The sequence below is a fragment of the Xenopus laevis genome, chromosome 1S, assembly GCF_017654675.1.
Source record: "Xenopus laevis strain J_2021 chromosome 1S, Xenopus_laevis_v10.1, whole genome shotgun sequence".
In the NCBI taxonomy this organism is placed as follows: domain Eukaryota; kingdom Metazoa; phylum Chordata; class Amphibia; order Anura; family Pipidae; genus Xenopus; species Xenopus laevis.
In genome coordinates, this window is record NC_054372.1 from 12,226,154 (window position 1) to 12,243,986 (window position 17,833).

Sequence of the window (17,833 nt, forward strand, 5' to 3'; positions counted from 1 at the left end):
TCTATATATATCTATATATATCTATATATATATATCTATATATATATATATATATATATATATATATATATATATATATATATATATATATATATATATATATATATATATATATATATATATATATATATATATATATATATATATATATATATATATATAATTTATATCAGCAATGTCCAAATGGTAGATGGGGATCTACCAGTAGACCTTTAGATGGTGATCAGTAGATCTCAAAACACTGTCAATAAACAGCTTGTCTAATCTCCCTCCTATTTCATGCTTTTCATTCAGATATTTATGTTACGGTTACATAAGAAATAGTTATATCTTAAATATAGCAATATAAATTCTCTCATAAATCAATATATTTAAGTAATATTTTCCATGGAACAGAATGCTCACAATGCTATTATGGATGTAGATCACTAGAAGTAGATCTTGCATTAGTAAAGTATGGGCACTCCTGATTTATAAATTGATAGTTACAATTAACTGTGTGCGGAGAACATTCCCCTCTTGTTTCTGTTCTTGAAGCTGTCCTATTAGTTACCTCAGCAAAGGTCCTCTATATAGACTGGCCCCATCCCTTAGCAAAGCCATAATACTTTCTTCTAAGTATATGGTATTACTTGCATTATTATCTATTTTATTACTGACATCCAGTCCTGAGCTGATTGATCATTTGCAGAGGAAGAAATGTATTCAAGTTGTGTTGAGCGAGCATTAGATCCAGACAATTCCACGGGAACCTCTTGTTTGCATTTACTGCCCAGTACCGTTGTAGTCATTTTAGAACAGGGATCCCCAACCCTTAGAACCCGTGAGCAACATTTAGAAGTAAAAGGAGTTGGGGAGCAACACTAGCATGAAAAATGTTCCTGGGTGCCAAATAAAGGCTGTGATTGGCCATTTGGTAGCCCCTATGTGTATTGTCAACCTACATTGAGGCTCTATTTGGCAGTACACCTGGTTTTTATAAAACCAAAAGTTGCCTCCAAGCCTGGAATTCAAAAATAAGCACCTGCTTTGAGGCCACTGGGAGCAGCATCCAAGGGGTTGCTCACAAGCTACTGGTTGGGGATCACTGTTCTAGAACTACAAACTGAACATCCATTCTAGAGCCAACATTCTGGTTCCTCGATCTCATGTGCTCATTGCCTGTGCTGTGTTGTGGGTCAGTTATTGCAGGCGCCAGTTGCATGCATGTTGCCATTAGACAAAAAGGATAAAGCCTGGTGATGGGTGCTGGTGTTTTTTTTTTCTACAGGTGTATAAAAAGCTGGTGATGGGGGCTGGTGTCCTTTTTTTTTTTATTTCTACAGGTGTCATCATTTGGGTCTTTTGCCAACTCCATCTGCTTTGGTTTCTAATTCTTGTCTTTCAGTATTCTGAGCTATGCCGGGAATCTGGGTTGCCTTTCATTGATTTGTTCCATGTGCCCCGTTCTCTTTTCCTTTATCTTTAATTTCTCTGATCTTTTTTTAGCCTACCGGTGTTTACTCCTCGGATAAGGATCTTGAGGTGCTGGTTTTACGCAATGTGTCCTTTGAGGATGCTGGGGAATATACTTGTCTGGCTGGGAATTCTATTGGCTATTCACATCACACTGCTTGGCTGACGGTTCTCCCAGGTATTCTTGCTCATCACACTGTCTCAGTGGCGCTTTCCATGTACCCAAGAAATACCAAACAGACTCCTTTCAGGATGAATGCACTCTTTTTAATGAAAGGAATGTTGTTGCCAAAGCTTGAAGTTGCCTAAAAGATTGAGCCACTTAGATACAGCCATATAGACACCATAGAGGATTCTCCCAGTACAGAGATGGATTTCCTGTACTTCAGAGCTTGGATAATGGATCCCATACATGTACCAAAAATGCAATGGCTTCAGCCATACCTGGGTCTCTTTTTTTGTCCACAATCTGCCCAGATGGACCTCTGCTCATTAGAGCAAGCTCTGTAACCTTTGGAATCTCCATTCACATTTGTTTCTTTAGCAATGGCCACAGATTGGGATCGTATAGGCCTCTTTGCCTTGTGCATATGACTCGGCTTATTAAAAAGGGACAGAGAAGGCAAAGGATTATCAGATAATATATATTATCCTGTTTTAACTGACTCCGTTTGGCATTTCTGTACATGTGATCTTCTTACTGAATCTCAATAATACTACCATGTGCTTATGGGTGATTAACTCATTCAGTGTCCTTGATCCAACTGTGGCACTGGATCAGTTAATGGCCTGATTTTCTTTCCTCGAGGTGCTGGATAAAACGCCTTTTCTTTCTCTCTCTCAGCGCTCTCTGTTACTCTTGGCTCTTCTCCATTTTTATTTCTTGCTATCAAATATCCATTGTAGCAGAATGAATGAATGGAAAGATGCATTGTTTCCTGAATTATTTTGTATTGTATTAATAACAATTGTGTTGCACTATAAAAATGTGTCATACCAACAGCCATTGTACCCACCAATAATGGACCACACTCCTATGTTTGGACAGGAAATATTCTTATAGGAAATGTTAAGTAAATCCCTTAACTGAACTGTTGTATGTAAATTATGTGTATGAGAATAGGGATTTTAACTCCTGATTATTCGACATTTCAAAAGGGTTGTTAGACATTATAAACAAATGGCAAGACTAGCTTGTTAGTATACTCTATTTTTCCATGTGTAAACACAACTGCACAAATGTTTCCTCTTATGAAAATCCGAATTTTTAGTGGGGAAAAAAACTTGAATTTTTTGGGATTTATTATACCCGAGGTTGGAAAAAGTCAGAATCCGAAAATACAGCATCTCAGAACTGCCGAGGTTGCATATAAGTCAATGGGAGAAGTCCCGGAGATATCTTGATCTGCACTGGGTTTCGTGCAATAATCCGAAGATTTCAGGAAAAAATCCAAAACGTTTGTACAGTCTGAAATTCTCACAAATTGTTCTTATTTTTTCCCGGCAAAGGAAAGTTTTGTGATAAAATAAGGCGAAAAACCCCCATGCGGATTTGGTTGGAGTAGTTTTCAGAAAATAATTGTTTCAAGCCAAACATTGTAGGGACAGGACTTGGTCAGTATGAGATTGATCAAAACAAATTGCCTTTTGGCTTCTATGGGAAAAAGCTCTGAAATTTAACACCTATATTAGCATATTGGCCCCAATGTCTCAACTTGCTTTCACCCAACCACTTCCGTAGGGCTAGTGGTTAGTGTAGTGTAGGTATGTGGTTGTCTCTCTAATCCTAACCAAAAGGCTAAAAGTAGGCCCTTCTCATACCATTCTAACAGCTTCTGCAATGAGAACTGCATGTTTTCGGTTGCATCTGATTCTCCTCTATCCTCAGCAGAACCAGTGGAGAAGGCATTGACAACATCTTCCAGCTCTATCACCGTCCTTATTGTGGTCACCTCGACCATTGTGTTCATACTGTTGGTTATCATCGTCATCACCCACCTCATGAAGGTCCCTTCCAAGAAGTCAATGACCGCCCCACCGGTGCATAAAGTCTCCAAGTTCCCCCTCAAACGGCAGGTAACAGAAAGTAGATACAAGATTACTGCACTCTACTCCTTTCTGTTTTTTCTCAAGGGTGAATTTCCACTTATTCTTTATGGAAGAGTCGACATGCCCACTGCTCTGCAGGATTTGTGGGCCTCGGATCTTCGGTTGCCACAGCTGGCAGGGCACGTGGTTTGATACTGGTGTTTTTGTTCCCTTTAATGGGAATATATTCACTTTTTATGAACTGAACCTATCTTCCATTATTTCTTTAAATGGAAATTAAGCTATGAGGGCAATTCTCTCTTGCAACACTTGTGCATCCGTATTAGTTGCCCAGCTGGTTAAGGGGAAAGGCTAAATCTGGCAGGAAATTGGTGGAAAAATATCAGAGGAATTGTCCAAAATATCTTATATAGAAGCTGCCATGCATTCACATTTATATGGTTACAAAAAAAGAATCACATTCAGCCTGCCTAGATTTTCAGTTTGCTGACCATGCTCAGTCGGATAAGGGCACAAGAGTTCATCTGTGGCACCATGAGAAATTACTTACAAAGGAAAAAAGTGTACTGTGTTTTTAAAGCAAAGCTGCACTTCCATTTATCACCAGCATTGTAGCAGTTCAATATGAAAGGTCTGCGCCATGCAGATGGCTACGGTTATACATTGGTTTCCCCTTGGCAGCATGCAACATATATACAGTATAATATACAGTATAATATATTCTGCTATGTCATTCCAGTGAATAGTTTACTGGAGGTGAAGCACGTTATACTCATAAAGAAGGCCTCTATTTAAAAGAAAATAATTGGAAGATAGACCCTGCTTGAATATAATTAAAATACTAAGCAATACTCAGTACTAAACATGCATAGAATTTTTATAGCACATGTAATAAGTGATAATTCACCTATCATTATTGCATGTATTTTCTTTTACTGGCTGTTAACCTGTATTCAGTTCTGACTGAATACATATATTCTCCTTTCTTATCCTCTGAAATGTACTGTTCCTCCTAACAATCTCTCTCTTCACTGCCTATTTGTGCTGGATGACACTCAGTATAAAGAGCAGGTATATTATCGAACATTATAAGGGGGGCATATACATCCCAAGGGCTTTACAATGAAGTGCTCGTATATCATTACAGAGTATTATATTAGAGTATGTGGTTATGACCACAGTAGCATTTTAAGTCCTTAGTCCCCCCATGTTTACTTTTGCTGCTTACCTGCTACAAACACAGTTTAAAGAAACAGTTCAGTATCTGATATAGTTAGTTAGGCAAAAATGTAATGTATAAAGGCTGGAGTGACTGGATGTCTAACATAATAGCCAGAACACTACTTCCTGCTTTTCAGCTCTCTGAGTAAGTCAGTGACTATAATGGGGCCCACATGGGACATAACTGTTCAATGAGTTTGTAATTGATCCTCAGCATTCAGCTCAGATTCAAAAGCAACAGTTATGACCCATATAGTCTCCCCTCAAGTCACTGATTGGTTACTGCCTGGTAACCAATCAGTGGAAGCCAATAGAGCTGCAAAGCAGGAAGTAGTGTTCTGGCTATTATTTAAGACATCCAGTCACTCCAGCCTTTATACATTACATTTTTAGCTAACTAACTATATTAGACACATTTTTCATTTTGCACATACTTTCTATTTACCCAGTTTTTATTTTTACACTGAACTATTCGTTTAAGCCACTTGGTTGTAAAAGGGCAAATCTGTTCAGTTTAAGCAGTGAAGCAGTATAATAAATAACCAATAACAAGGAGAAGTAAAAGACAGTCCATTTGGTGAACTGTGGGCACCCATTTTGAGGTTTCACCTTTCATTTGTATTGATTTAGACAAGGTGCAGCAGTTGGCAATAATACAAATTGGTTTGGTTTATTTAAGCAGGTGTCTCTAGAGTCCAACTCTTCTATGAATTCCAACACCCCGTTGGTGAGGATCACTCATCTGTCCTCCAGCGATGGAACCATGCTGGCTAATGTGTCGGAACTTGGCCTGCCACTTGACCCCAAGTGGGAGTTATTGAGATCAAGGTAAGTGGAATTCGTTAGACATAGATCGGATTTTGGTTGATAACTTTTATGCTGATGGCAACTTATCTGTCTTACTTTTGCAGGCTGACTTTAGGAAAGCCCCTCGGGGAAGGCTGCTTCGGTCAGGTGGTGATGGCAGAAGCTATTGGCATTGATAAGGAAAGGCCAAATAAGCCTGCTACTGTAGCTGTAAAGATGCTTAAAGGTATGTGGGGTGGAACAGGTGCAGTGATTAGTCAGGCTGTACTTCAATTGTTTTTGTCACCTTTATTAATCTCACCATTTTCAACATCTTGGTTTGGGCAGTGCCACCCAGCAAGAAAATAAACTGTGACTAAACTTCTCATTATCTAGAACCTCAACCTTTTTTACCCATGAGCCACATTCAAATTTGCAAAGAGTTGAGGAGCAACACAAGCATGAAAATAGTTCCTGGGGGTGCCAAATAAGGGCTGTGATCAATTATTTGTAAGCCCCTATGTGGACTGGCAGCCTACAAGAGGCTAAGTAAAACTTGCTTCCAAGTCAAGAATTCAAAAATAAGCATCTGCTTTGAGGCCACTGGGAGCAACATCCAAGGGGTCAGTGAGCAACATGTTACTCGCAATCCACTGGTCAGAGATCACTGATCTAGATCGTCTAGATGTCCTGAATTTTTTAAAGATTTTAAGTAAAACACAAGGTATTAATCAAGAAGCAATGTTAAAAATCAAAAGAAATAACAAAAATTACGGTAAATACTATAAAAAATGAATAGTGCAATACCTGTCAAAAAACAGTGAATTATAGGATTACATTGGGTACATTTTTATATAACTCTGCTATTAGGACTAGATTTTGTAGGTACTATGATTTCATGGAACAACTGAGGATATTGTTGATTTTGTATCTTTCTATAGAGTCTATGTAGTAAATAAAGTAGCAGCACTCCGGTATTTTGGAGTGCTGCTGCTTTATTTACTACATGTATACTTTGCCCTGGCAGGGGGTACGGCGTGCACCCGGGGCTGCAAACAGCTTAATCCGCTTTTGAAGCACACCTTATCTACATTTACTGGTTTCTATAGAGTCTAGGTTTTCAGAGAAGATCTTCCATTTGGAATTGAAGTTTAGGCAGTTATGAGTATTTTCTGAATCTATAACTAATAGCTTAGTTGGTATGAATGGTTTTTAGTTCAAGTGTCACCTCATCATGGTTGGTATATTTTTTTCTAACCATTTTTTGAAGATGTTTCTTTGTGCTTAGATGCCCTGAATTCATAAAGCCGTGACAACACAAACCATGGAATGACTAGATGTTTCCAAAGTCCATCCATAGGGTTCTAATGCAGTAACACTTAATGCTATTTCTGCCGCTTGTTTGCAGACGATGCCACAGATAAAGATCTCTCAGATCTGGTCTCTGAGATGGAGATGATGAAAATGATTGGGAAGCATAAAAATATCATCAATCTGCTGGGAGCATGCACTCAGGATGGTACGTAAACCTATGTTCTAAAAATGTTCTGTAATTGATATAGCTGCAAACTATATCAGTGTTGTTAAATATATATATATATATATATATATATATATATATATATATATATATATATATATATATATATATATATAATATGTAAAGGTATAATTTCTAATAGGAAGGAACATAATGGAGCACAGAGATAAAATACACCAGGCGACCATTTTTTAGTGTTTTCTGTAGTTTCTACCCTGTGAAACATGTGCATCAAGTTCAACCTTTTAAATCTATATACTGTATAACCTGCCTATCTGTCAGTTGATCCAGAGGAAGGCAAAAAAAACCCATCTGAAGTCTCTCCAATTTGCCTCAAAGGGGAACAAATTCCTTACTGACTCCAAATGGCAATGGGACCAGTCCCTGGATCAACTTGTACTATGAGCTATTTCCCATATCCCTGTATTCCCTCACTTGCTAAACACCATCCAACCCCTTCTTATACCTATCTAATGTATCAGCCTGTACCACTGATTCAAGAAAGCTTCCAGCATTAGGGGAGTGTGGGAGTTGCAGTTTAGCCTCCAGTTGGGGTTATAAGTTATCTCACACCTGCATTTCTCTAATATTTTTAAGCCTTACAAAGGGAGCCCTGCATTTCACTTTTATTGGGTTTGACCGTGCTAATGAAGGTTCTAAATATTTAATTTATCCCATGCAGGGCCGCTGTACGTTCTGGTGGAATACGCATCGAAAGGGAGCCTCAGGGAGTATTTAAAGGCACGGCGCCCCCCAGGAATGGATTATTCTTTTGATGCCTGCAAAATTCCAGCTGAGCAGCTGACGTTCAAGGACCTAGTTTCTTGTGCCTACCAGGTAGCTCGTGGCATGGAGTACCTGGCATCACAAAAAGTGAGTTTTGCAAATATTATATTAAAGGAGAAGGAAAGGTTAACACAAAGTAAAGGTCTACATAAATACACCAGTAAACCCTCAAAGTAATGCTGCTCTGAGTCCTCTGTCAAAAGTAACACCACATTTCTTTCCTTCTATTGTGTACTCATGGGCTTCTGTATCAGACTTCCTGTTTTCAGTTTAAACCTCCAGGGCTAGGGCTTGAGCATGCTCAGTTTGCTCCCCCTCCATGCTGTAATCTGAGCCCAGAGCTATAAGTGAGCAGGGAGAGACTCAGGCAGGAAGTGATGTCACACCAAGCTAATATGGCAGCTGCTATCCCAAACAAACAGAGCTTCTAGAGCTGTTTACTCGGGTATGGTAAAGCATTCTGCAGAATAAATATAGCATTCTATCTTGCACTATTCTGGCAAATTTTTTGGCAATAATCTGACTCTGTAGCTTTACTTCTCCTTAAAGAGTTCTCCTATGATACCCTCTTACCCTGTATGAGGTTCACCCCCACATGTCTCTCCCCAAATACATCAAACACTTTTCCAGAGGCTGTTCCTTTAGCTGTTCCTGATTTTTGGGTTGCAGCATCTAAAGCACCACATGTGCCATGGCCCTTAGGCTTACTGAAAAGCACACAAACCCATTGAGCCAATCCCCAAATCCGCGTGTAACAAATGGTGTCAGGCAGAATTTCATTATAATCACTGACGGCTTTCAAGTATTTTTCACCAGCTACACCATGTACAACAAGCCTTTAAGGAGTGGTTCACATTTAAGTAAACTTTTAATATGTAATAGAATGGCCAATTCTAAGTAACTTTTCCATTCGTTTTCATTATTTATTTTTTTATAGTTTTATAATTATTTGCGTATAATTTTCCAGCTTTCAGATGGGCGTCGCTGACCCCATCTAAAAGCAAATACTCTGTAAGGCTACACACTTATTATCACTGCTACTTTTTATTGTTCATCTTTCTAGTAAGACCCTCTCCTATTCATATTCCAGCCTCTTATTCAAATCAATGCATGGTTGCTAGAGTAATTTGGATCCTAGCTACCAGTTTAGTTTATAATGCACATTGAAGAGCTGCTGAATACAGAGCTAAATAACTCAAACACCTTAAATAATAAAAAATGAAAACCAGTTGCAAATTGTCTCAGAATATCACTCTCTATATCATACTAAAAGATAACTCAGAGGTGAACAAGCCCTTTAAAGGAGAAGGAAAGGTTAAAACTAAGTAAGCCTTATCAGAAAGGTCCATCTAAATATACCAGTAAACCCCCAAAGTAATGCTGCTCTAAGTCCCCTGTCAAAAGAAACACTGCATTTCTTTCCTTCTATTGTGTACACATGGGCTTCTGTATTAGACTTCCTGCCTTCAGCTTAAACCTCATTGCCCTGGGCAAGAGCATGCTCAGTTTGCTCCTCTCCCCACCCCCTCCCTTCTCTACTGTAATCTGAGCCCAGAGCAGGGAGAGACTCAGGCAGGAAGTGATGTCACACCACATTAATACTGCAGCTCCTATTCTAAACAAACAGAGAGTTTCTAGAGCTTTTTACTCAGGTATGGTAAAATATTCTACAGAATAAATATAGCATTCTAGCTTGCACTACTGCAGCTAATCTATTGGCAATAAAATGCCTCCGTAGCTTTCCTTCCCCTTTAAGCCTCAGGGCAATAGTAGAAAGTGCAGTTAGATGTCTGCACTGTATCCGTTTCCAAACTCCCTTCCACCAGGCAGATTGTAGAATTCAGTTCTACACGTTACAAGGAGTACAAGGATTTGCAGTATTTGCTGGAGACAAAAATACACAGGATTATTCCTAATTATATAAATAGGAATTAGTAAGGAACACAGGCAGGATTATTCCCCAAAATTTGCTGGTCATAATCACTCCCATGTGCTGTTTTCCATTTTAGCATAATGGGAATAATTCCAAGGCCTTTCCCAGGAACAATCACAGCAATCAATAGTTTGTAGACATCGAGCCATTCGGGAGATGGGCCAATCCCTATACATACACAATGAACAACATACAAATACAGAAATATCCTGACATTTTAAACTCCATTGAGGTCCCTGGCGATGGGGTTAAAGTGAGCGTTATTTTGTCCATCAAATGTTAACTAAAAATGCATTTTGTAATAACATTTTGGTGCTTTTGATGTCGGCAAGGCAAGAACCAACCAACCAGATGGAATAATAGAATGCTGACGGGGATAGATTATGCTGTAGGCCAGTGGGGGTCAGGCTTTCATAACTTAAAGGGGAAGTAAATTAAAATAGAATAAGGCTAGAAATGCTGTGTTTTGTATACTTAACATAAACATGAACTTACTGCACCACAAGCCTAATCAAACAAATGATTTATGCTTTCAAAGTTGGCCACAGGGGGTCACCATCTTGTAACTTTGTTAAACATCTTTGCAAGACCAAGACTGTGCACATGCTCAGTGTGGTCTGGGCTGCTTAGGGATCGTCATAAATGATCAAAACAGCCCAACGCAAATAATATCTGCCAGAAGCGGATACAGCAAGACTGATAAATAATCAGAAGATACAGACTGCACTGGGTCCTGTGTTGTCATGTAATCTAATGTGGATTTTATAGTTTTTGTATTGTTTAATACAAACTTTATCCAACTCTGCAGAACCAGTGGCTGCAACAAAATAATCCTCCAAATAGAATCCCAGTTTATCTGTTTAAATCTGGCTCCATGATCTTTGTCCCTGCAGCTGGAGTTGGAAACAGTAAAGGGGATGTAAAGGCAAAAATAAAATCCAATACAAATCTCTACACAGTCGCGACTGCTCTACAGGGAAACAAACAAAGCTGCTTGAGTTCTGCATGGCTGGGAAGTAAGGCGGGGGCTCCCCCTGCTGTTCATAAGTATGATTGTTTCCCTGCAGAGCAGTTAGGGACCGTCTGACAATTCATATCCACAGCAGTAAATGAAGGGAGAATTTCACTGCATACAGTCAGGTTTCTTATAAAAACAGTAAACATTTTTTAATTAAAGTATATTGGAGATAGGTTTCTTTTTCATTAAAGATGAAATGGGATTTAATTTTTTTCCATTTATATGCCCTTTAAACCCCCCTTGGAGGTTCAGTGTTAGGTTAGGACCCCTATCATACAGATGTAGGTAAACACTGGTGTCTCAGTCATTGTGTCATAGTTACAAGATTATCTAGGATAGTAATTAAGTCTCACCCCAAATCTCACACTAAGTGACACTCAGGCTGGGCTTCCTGATCGACTTACCAGTGCATAAAACAGGCTGGTCCCTTGTCACTGCTTCACATGGGGGGGGGTAGTCTTACAGTTCAGGGAACCAATGCTGTAGTTGATATGATTTAGATGCCAATGATATATGCATTGCAAAATAGGAAGGTACTCTTGCTTGCGTCAGCAGCCTGTTTGTGGCAGAACGAATGACTAATGATACCTGCTGGGCAACCTTGCCTCATATTCCCAGGATGAGGGATAGTTCAGGGTTTGTGGGACAGTGGGTGGGTGTGGGTGCCTGCCAGGGGCACAGAGCTGTAGCTTTGACAGTGAGGAGTTTCATCTTGCTTATATTTATTTTAATGCCTCTTGTACTGACGTGTTTTTGCCTTTCTCCCCCAGTGCATTCACAGAGATCTGGCAGCCAGAAATGTGTTAGTAACAGATGACAACGTAATGAAGATTGCAGATTTCGGCTTGGCCAGGGACATCCACAACATAGATTATTACAAGAAAACAACAAATGTAAGTGATGCAAACAAAATGGACATTTTCCATGCTATGTTGCTAAAAAAAACCACCCTCTTCCCGCGGGTATAATAAAAAAACGCCAGCGGTATGGCACTCGCGGTGCTTCGTTTTCCGAAGTTGCCCGAAGTTTTCACTTCATACCGCTGGCAATTTTTCATTATAGGCGGCGGGAAGTTAGGGGACGGCAGATCAGGGAGATTGTCGCCCAGAAGAAGAGGCGATTAGTCGTCAGGCGACTAAAGGTGGCCATAGACCTGCAGATTTACCTTCATATCGGACGAGCGATAGTTCGGTGCCATCTCCCAAATTGCCACTAACCATTCAGATCAAATAAAGTAGTAAAAGAACAGATCAGATGATGTTCTACCCCTAAAAGCAATCGTATGGAAGTTATGTCCGACAAAAGCTGGTGACAGTCTCCCACTGATATCGTCAGATCGGCAATACATGCAGAGAAATTATCGGTAGCCAACAGAAATTTTCGAACCTGTCTAATCATCTGAACGACTAATCGCCATCTCACGAAAAATGTCGGGACACTAAACACACAGCCCGAAAATCGTATGAAACGGAGATCCGTACAATCAAATCTTTGCGTCTATGGCCAGCTTTAATCTCCCCGTGTGCCCTTACCCTTAGCCTTATTTACTATCAAACTGCAGTACATTCTATAATCACGTTTTCTGTCTGTTCTGCTGCTAAAATAACGTTTTCCCATTGTGAGGCCTAATGTGAGAGCAAATGATGATAACCAACGCTGATAAGCATTTCAGTCCTGCGGAGTCACCTGTTCTCTGTTAATCTGTTCACCCATTATCTGTAGCCAGAGAGCAGCTGAAGTCAGCGGTAGTGGAAGCGTTAGATAGTGGATCACAAGATTGGAGGGTGCCATTGTGACTGCTCCCGGGTGCTGATGTAACAGTCCTTTCTGTCTTCCCAATTACAGGGTCGGCTGCCTGTGAAATGGATGGCTCCGGAAGCTTTGTTTGACCGTATCTACACTCATCACAGCGATGTGTAAGCATTAACTACCCACAAAGGCCAAATTCCACTACTAAGCATTCTGGGAACAAATGGGTGACAGTTTATCTATCTAGTAAAGGGTAACTAACTCAAAATAAGTGTAAGGTGCTCCTGTACCCCTGCTGTGTATCTGCTGTGAATCCATCTTGAGGCAGTTGAGAATGGGTAACCTATAGGCCTTCCAGATATGTTGAACTGAAACTCCCACCACTGCAGTGGCAGCTGACAGCTGGGGAAGTGTCCATTTAAATGACCGCATTCAGCTCAGCAAATGGTTATATGGCAGCATATGGTTCAGACGACAAAATGACAGCATGTATTCCAGCAAGGGGGATGAGGAAGAATCCATAATCTACTGTGTTCCAGTAACTATTTAAAGGAACAGTAACACCAAAAAAATGAGTGTTTTAAAGTTCTGAAAATATCATGTAGTGTTGCCTGCACTGGTAAAACTGATGTGAGAAACACTACTATAATTCATAAAAACAAGCTGCTGTGTAGCAATGGTGGAAATTGAAAAAAGGCTATATGGCACAGGTTAAATAGTGGATAACAGATAACACCATTATGTTCTAAAGAGCTTATCTGCTATCTGCTGTGTAACTTGAGCCTTTTCTCCTTTCAATGGCTGCCCCCATTGCTACACAGCAGCTTATTTATATAAACGATAGTAGTGTTTCTGAAGCAAACACACCAGATTTACCAATGCAGGGCAACACTGCATTATATTTGTATTACTTTAAAACACTTTCATTTTTTGATGCTACTGTCCCTTTAACTGCTTGAGCAATGCATTCCTAGCCCAAAACAGTCTAAAAGGACAGCTCCAATCTAGGCTAGTGAATAAAGATATGATCTTTATTATAAAAGTAACAGTAACACGTCTTTAGCCTGGACACATTGTGTGCTGGTATTGTATGAAACGCGTCAGGCTAAAGTGTTAACTTCTTTTTTTTAATAATAAAGATATTTTCTTTATTCCCAAGCCTGGATTTGGGTTGCCTGCCGTGAGTATATTTTTCCTTTAAAACAAACTGCGTAGTTATATTTTTGTGTAGTGTTAAACCTTTAGCAGACCCCGTTCTGTCTGTCTAATGTGTTACTGATGGTTTGGTTTAGTAGTGATCTCTGTAGAATAAAGGTGGGCAATTATTTTCATTGCCGGTCTCTTGGCTATAGCCAAAGCTCAGTGTCGCTCCTCTCCATTCACGTCTCACAGTGCTGGAATTCAGCGGAGGGAATATGTGCATGGCTAATTTGATTTGTTCCATTCACTGAGACTGCTGGAAATCTCAACAAAGAGGGAACTGGAGTAATGGAGAAGCTGTCAGCCTTCTGATTAAATGCTCATTTCAATTTCAGACTCAGTGCCTAAAGGGGTTTTTTTTTTTCTATTGAGCCCGGCCAGTAGCCATCTCCAAGTAACTAGTAAAAAAAAATTGCCCAGGCAATTAGTCATGGGGCTGATGACTCTGTTAGTTATGCATGGCTGCCCACAAATAAGGATCCCTTGTGAATTGGAAACGTCTCTCTTTAATTCCCAGATGGTCGTACGGAGTGCTGCTGTGGGAGATATTTACACTGGGGGGCTCACCCTACCCAGGGATCCCGGTAGAGGAACTTTTTAAGCTATTGAAAGAAGGCCACAGAATGGACAAGCCAGCAAACTGCACACATGAACTGTAAGTAACGCCTTTGTCTTGCATATACTAGCTCCATTCATAAACTGAGACTTCTCTCTATACTCATGGAGTTTAAAGAGCCACTATACCTTCCTGGTTTTTTTTTTTTCACTTTGGATCTGTTTAACGGAACTACTGGGAGTTGAATGCATTTTTATTTTTCCTTAGCTGTATTTTTATGAGCCTCCACGAAGTTTAATCGCTAAGGTGGCCAATAAAAGCTGCCAACTCTGTCCCTACAGACTGAGTTTGCAACTTATCGTTCAGTGGATAATAGGGGTCCTGACCTTTTTTACCCATGAGCCATATTCAATTCTAAAAAGATTTGGGGAGCAACAGACGCATGAAAAAGTTCCTGGGGGTGCCAAATAAGGGCTGTGATTGGCCTATGTGGATAGGCAGTCTAAAGGAGTCTCTGCTTTTCAGTGTATCAGGTTTTATGCAACTAAAACTTGCCTTTGAGCCAGGAATTCAAAAATAAGCATCTGCTTTAAAGGAACTAAACCCTAAAAATGAATGTGGCTAAAAATGTCATATTTTATATAGTGAACTTATTGCATGAGGCTAAAGTTTCAGCTTGTCAATAGCAGCAATGATCCAGGACTTCAAACTTGTCACGGGGTCACCATCTTGGAAAGTGTCTGTGACACTCACATGCTCAGTGGGCTCTGATTGGCTGTTGAGAAGCTAAGCTTAGGGCTCGTCACTAATTATCCAGCAGAAAATGAGCTTCCCTGGCTGTAATATAAGCTGATGCTACAGGTTTGCTGATTATTAAATTCTGATGCTAATTGCACTGGTTTCTGTGCTGCCATGTAGTAATTATCTGTATTAATTACTAATCAGCCTTTTATTGTGACATTTCTATTCTATGTGTACTGTATATTGTGAGTGGGTCCCTAAGCTCAGTAAGTGACAGCAGCACAGAGCATGTGCAGTGAATCAGCAGAAAAGACTATGGGGAGCTACTGGGGCATCTTTGGAGACACAGATCTTTACTGCTAAAGGGCTGGGGTTTCCTTGGGCTGGTACAGAAGCACAAAAAATAATGCACATTTCTAGCTACTTCTTTAGTTCTCCTTTAAAGGAGAATGAAAGGTTAAAATTAAGTAAGCTTTATCAGAAATGTCTATATAAATACACTAGTAAATACAAAGTAATGTTGTTTTGAGTCCTTTGTCAAAAGAAACACAGCATTTCTTTCCTTCTTTTGTGTACACATGGGCTTCTGTATAAGACTTCCTGTTTTCAGATTAAACCTCTAGGGCTTGAGCATGCTCAGTTTGCTCCTCTCCCCCTCCCCTTTACCTCCTCCTTCCTCTCCTCCCTGCTGTAATCTGAGCCCAGAGCTATAAGTGAACAGGGAGAGACTCAGACAGGAAGTGATGTCACACCAAGATAATATGGCAGCCGCTAACCTAAACAAACAGAGAGCTTCTAGAGCTGGTTACTCAGGTATGGTAAAGCATTCTGCAGAATAAATAAAGTGTTATAGCTTGCACTATTGTTGCTAATCTATTGGCAATAAACTGCCTTAGTAACTTTCCTTCTCCTTTAAGGACACGGGATTGGTGAGTAACATGTTGGGACCACTGGGGTATAGGGACAATGGGCCTGCCCAGCTGACATGTGGCCATCAGATTGACTGCATTTAGCTCTATTTGTTCTTCAGCTCCAGCCACAAGCAGATTATTGCTGTTGTAAAACGTGAGATTCAGTCTGTTTTCCCCCCTGCTCTCAGGTATATGATCATGAGAGAGTGCTGGCACGCTGTCCCCTCACAAAGACCCGCCTTCAAGCAGCTGGTTGAAGACCTTGACCGCGTTCTTACTGTAACATCTACTAATGTAAGTGTGTGTGTGTGTATACAAGGAGTGTTGGTGTTGGTGTGTTTTACTATATATACAATTGTGTGTATCTTTTGTCTTTCAGGAGTACCTAGACCTCTCGGTAGCATTCGAGCAGTATTCTCCACCCAGCCAAGACAGTCACAGCACCTGCTCCTCAGGGGACGACTCAGTCTTTGCTCACGACATTTTACCCGATGAACCGTGTCTTCCCAAACACCAGCAGCACAACGGCGCCATCCCCACATGACTGCGGTGGGACATTAAAAACGGGAAAGTAGAAGGAATCTAGACTTGATCCCAAGGAGGAAGCTCCCCAAGCTGGATTGTATTTTTATGAGCCGTATAAATCACTTGCTGTACTCAAAGTCAAGAAGCACTGTTTCACCTGAAGGAACTCGTTTTTGTGGCAACATACAGAAATCTAATATATATATATATATATATAATAACGTTGAAGCTCGGAGGATGGACCTCCAGCCATAAGCTATGGAGTGCCAGAGCAAACCATTCCGTGCCTGAGATGTGAGACACTGACGTTCCACCGAGGAACTGCGTTTCTATAGAATGTAAACCGTGCTCTTCTTTTTATGCAACATGATTGGGCGACTGATCGGATCGTGTCGCCGTGTGCACCATTTTCACAGATTTACACAATGGCGGGGGGTGGAAATTTGGAAATTTTATTTAAAACGCACATTTAGAGGCAGATTTATCAAGGGTCAAATTGAAAATTTTAATTTTAGAATTTTTTTATGGTCAAAACTGTCACTGGAGATTTTTTAAAATTCGATTTGAGTTTTTTTTTTAAACATTTCTAATTCGATTTTCAAGATTTATCATACTCTGGCTCTTTAAAAACTCTTAATTCGACTTTTCGCCACCTAAAACCTGCCAAATTGCTGTTTAAGTCAATGGGAGACGTCCAGGGATCCATTTGGATTTTTTTGCAGCCTTCCTGACATTTGAGCAAGTTTTTGGATTCGAATCGAATTTGATTTCGAGTTTTCGGGTCCATTTAATTCATCCTAGTTTAAAAAATGTGATTTTATTAATCAATTTCGAATGGTCAAATTTAGGAGAGTTTTTAAAAATGTTGAAATTCGATAAACATGCCTCCTCATGCATCAGTAAATGATAACTCCACCAGGATTTTTGAACCCCCATCATACCCCAGCTTTTAGCTGCTGGTGGATGCTGGGAGATGTAGTTCAACTATAGATGAGAAAGCAGATGCGAGGGTCCAAAATGTATTCCCACGTACATATCCAACTGCATAGTTCATTCATGACTTTATTAAGTATTATTACATGCCCTGCTTTATAGGCAAAATATTCCCCCTTAAAGGGGTTGTTCACCTTTAAATTCACTTTTAGTATGATGCAGAGAGTGATATTCTGAGACAATTTGCAATTGGTTTTCGTTTTTTATCACTTGTCTTTTTTGAGTTATTTCGCTTTTTATTCAGTAGCTCTCCATTTTGCAGTTTAAGCTATCTGGTTGCTAGGGTCCAAATTACCGTAACAACCATGCATTGATTTGAATGAGAGACTGGAATACGAATAGGAGAGGCCTGAATAGAAAGATGAGAAAT

General features: G+C 39.9%; 1 protein-coding gene across 1 annotated transcript in view; it reads left to right on the forward strand.

Annotated features, from left to right (window-relative positions):
• The window catches only part of fgfr3.S (fibroblast growth factor receptor 3 (achondroplasia, thanatophoric dwarfism) S homeolog), a gene marked incomplete at its 3' end in the record, with an annotated part of 75,985 nt that extends 58,650 nt beyond the window's left edge, over positions 1-17,335 (forward strand). Inside the window, 10 exon segments of the mRNA NM_001090701.1 lie at positions 3,344-3,531; positions 5,405-5,553; positions 5,637-5,758; positions 6,920-7,030; positions 7,734-7,924; positions 11,559-11,681; positions 12,634-12,704; positions 14,255-14,392; positions 16,134-16,239; positions 16,325-17,335. Coding sequence (NP_001084170.1) covers positions 3,344-3,531; positions 5,405-5,553; positions 5,637-5,758; positions 6,920-7,030; positions 7,734-7,924; positions 11,559-11,681; positions 12,634-12,704; positions 14,255-14,392; positions 16,134-16,239; positions 16,325-16,489 — 1,364 coding nt within the window.
• Between the last annotated feature and the right edge of the window lie 498 nt (positions 17,336-17,833).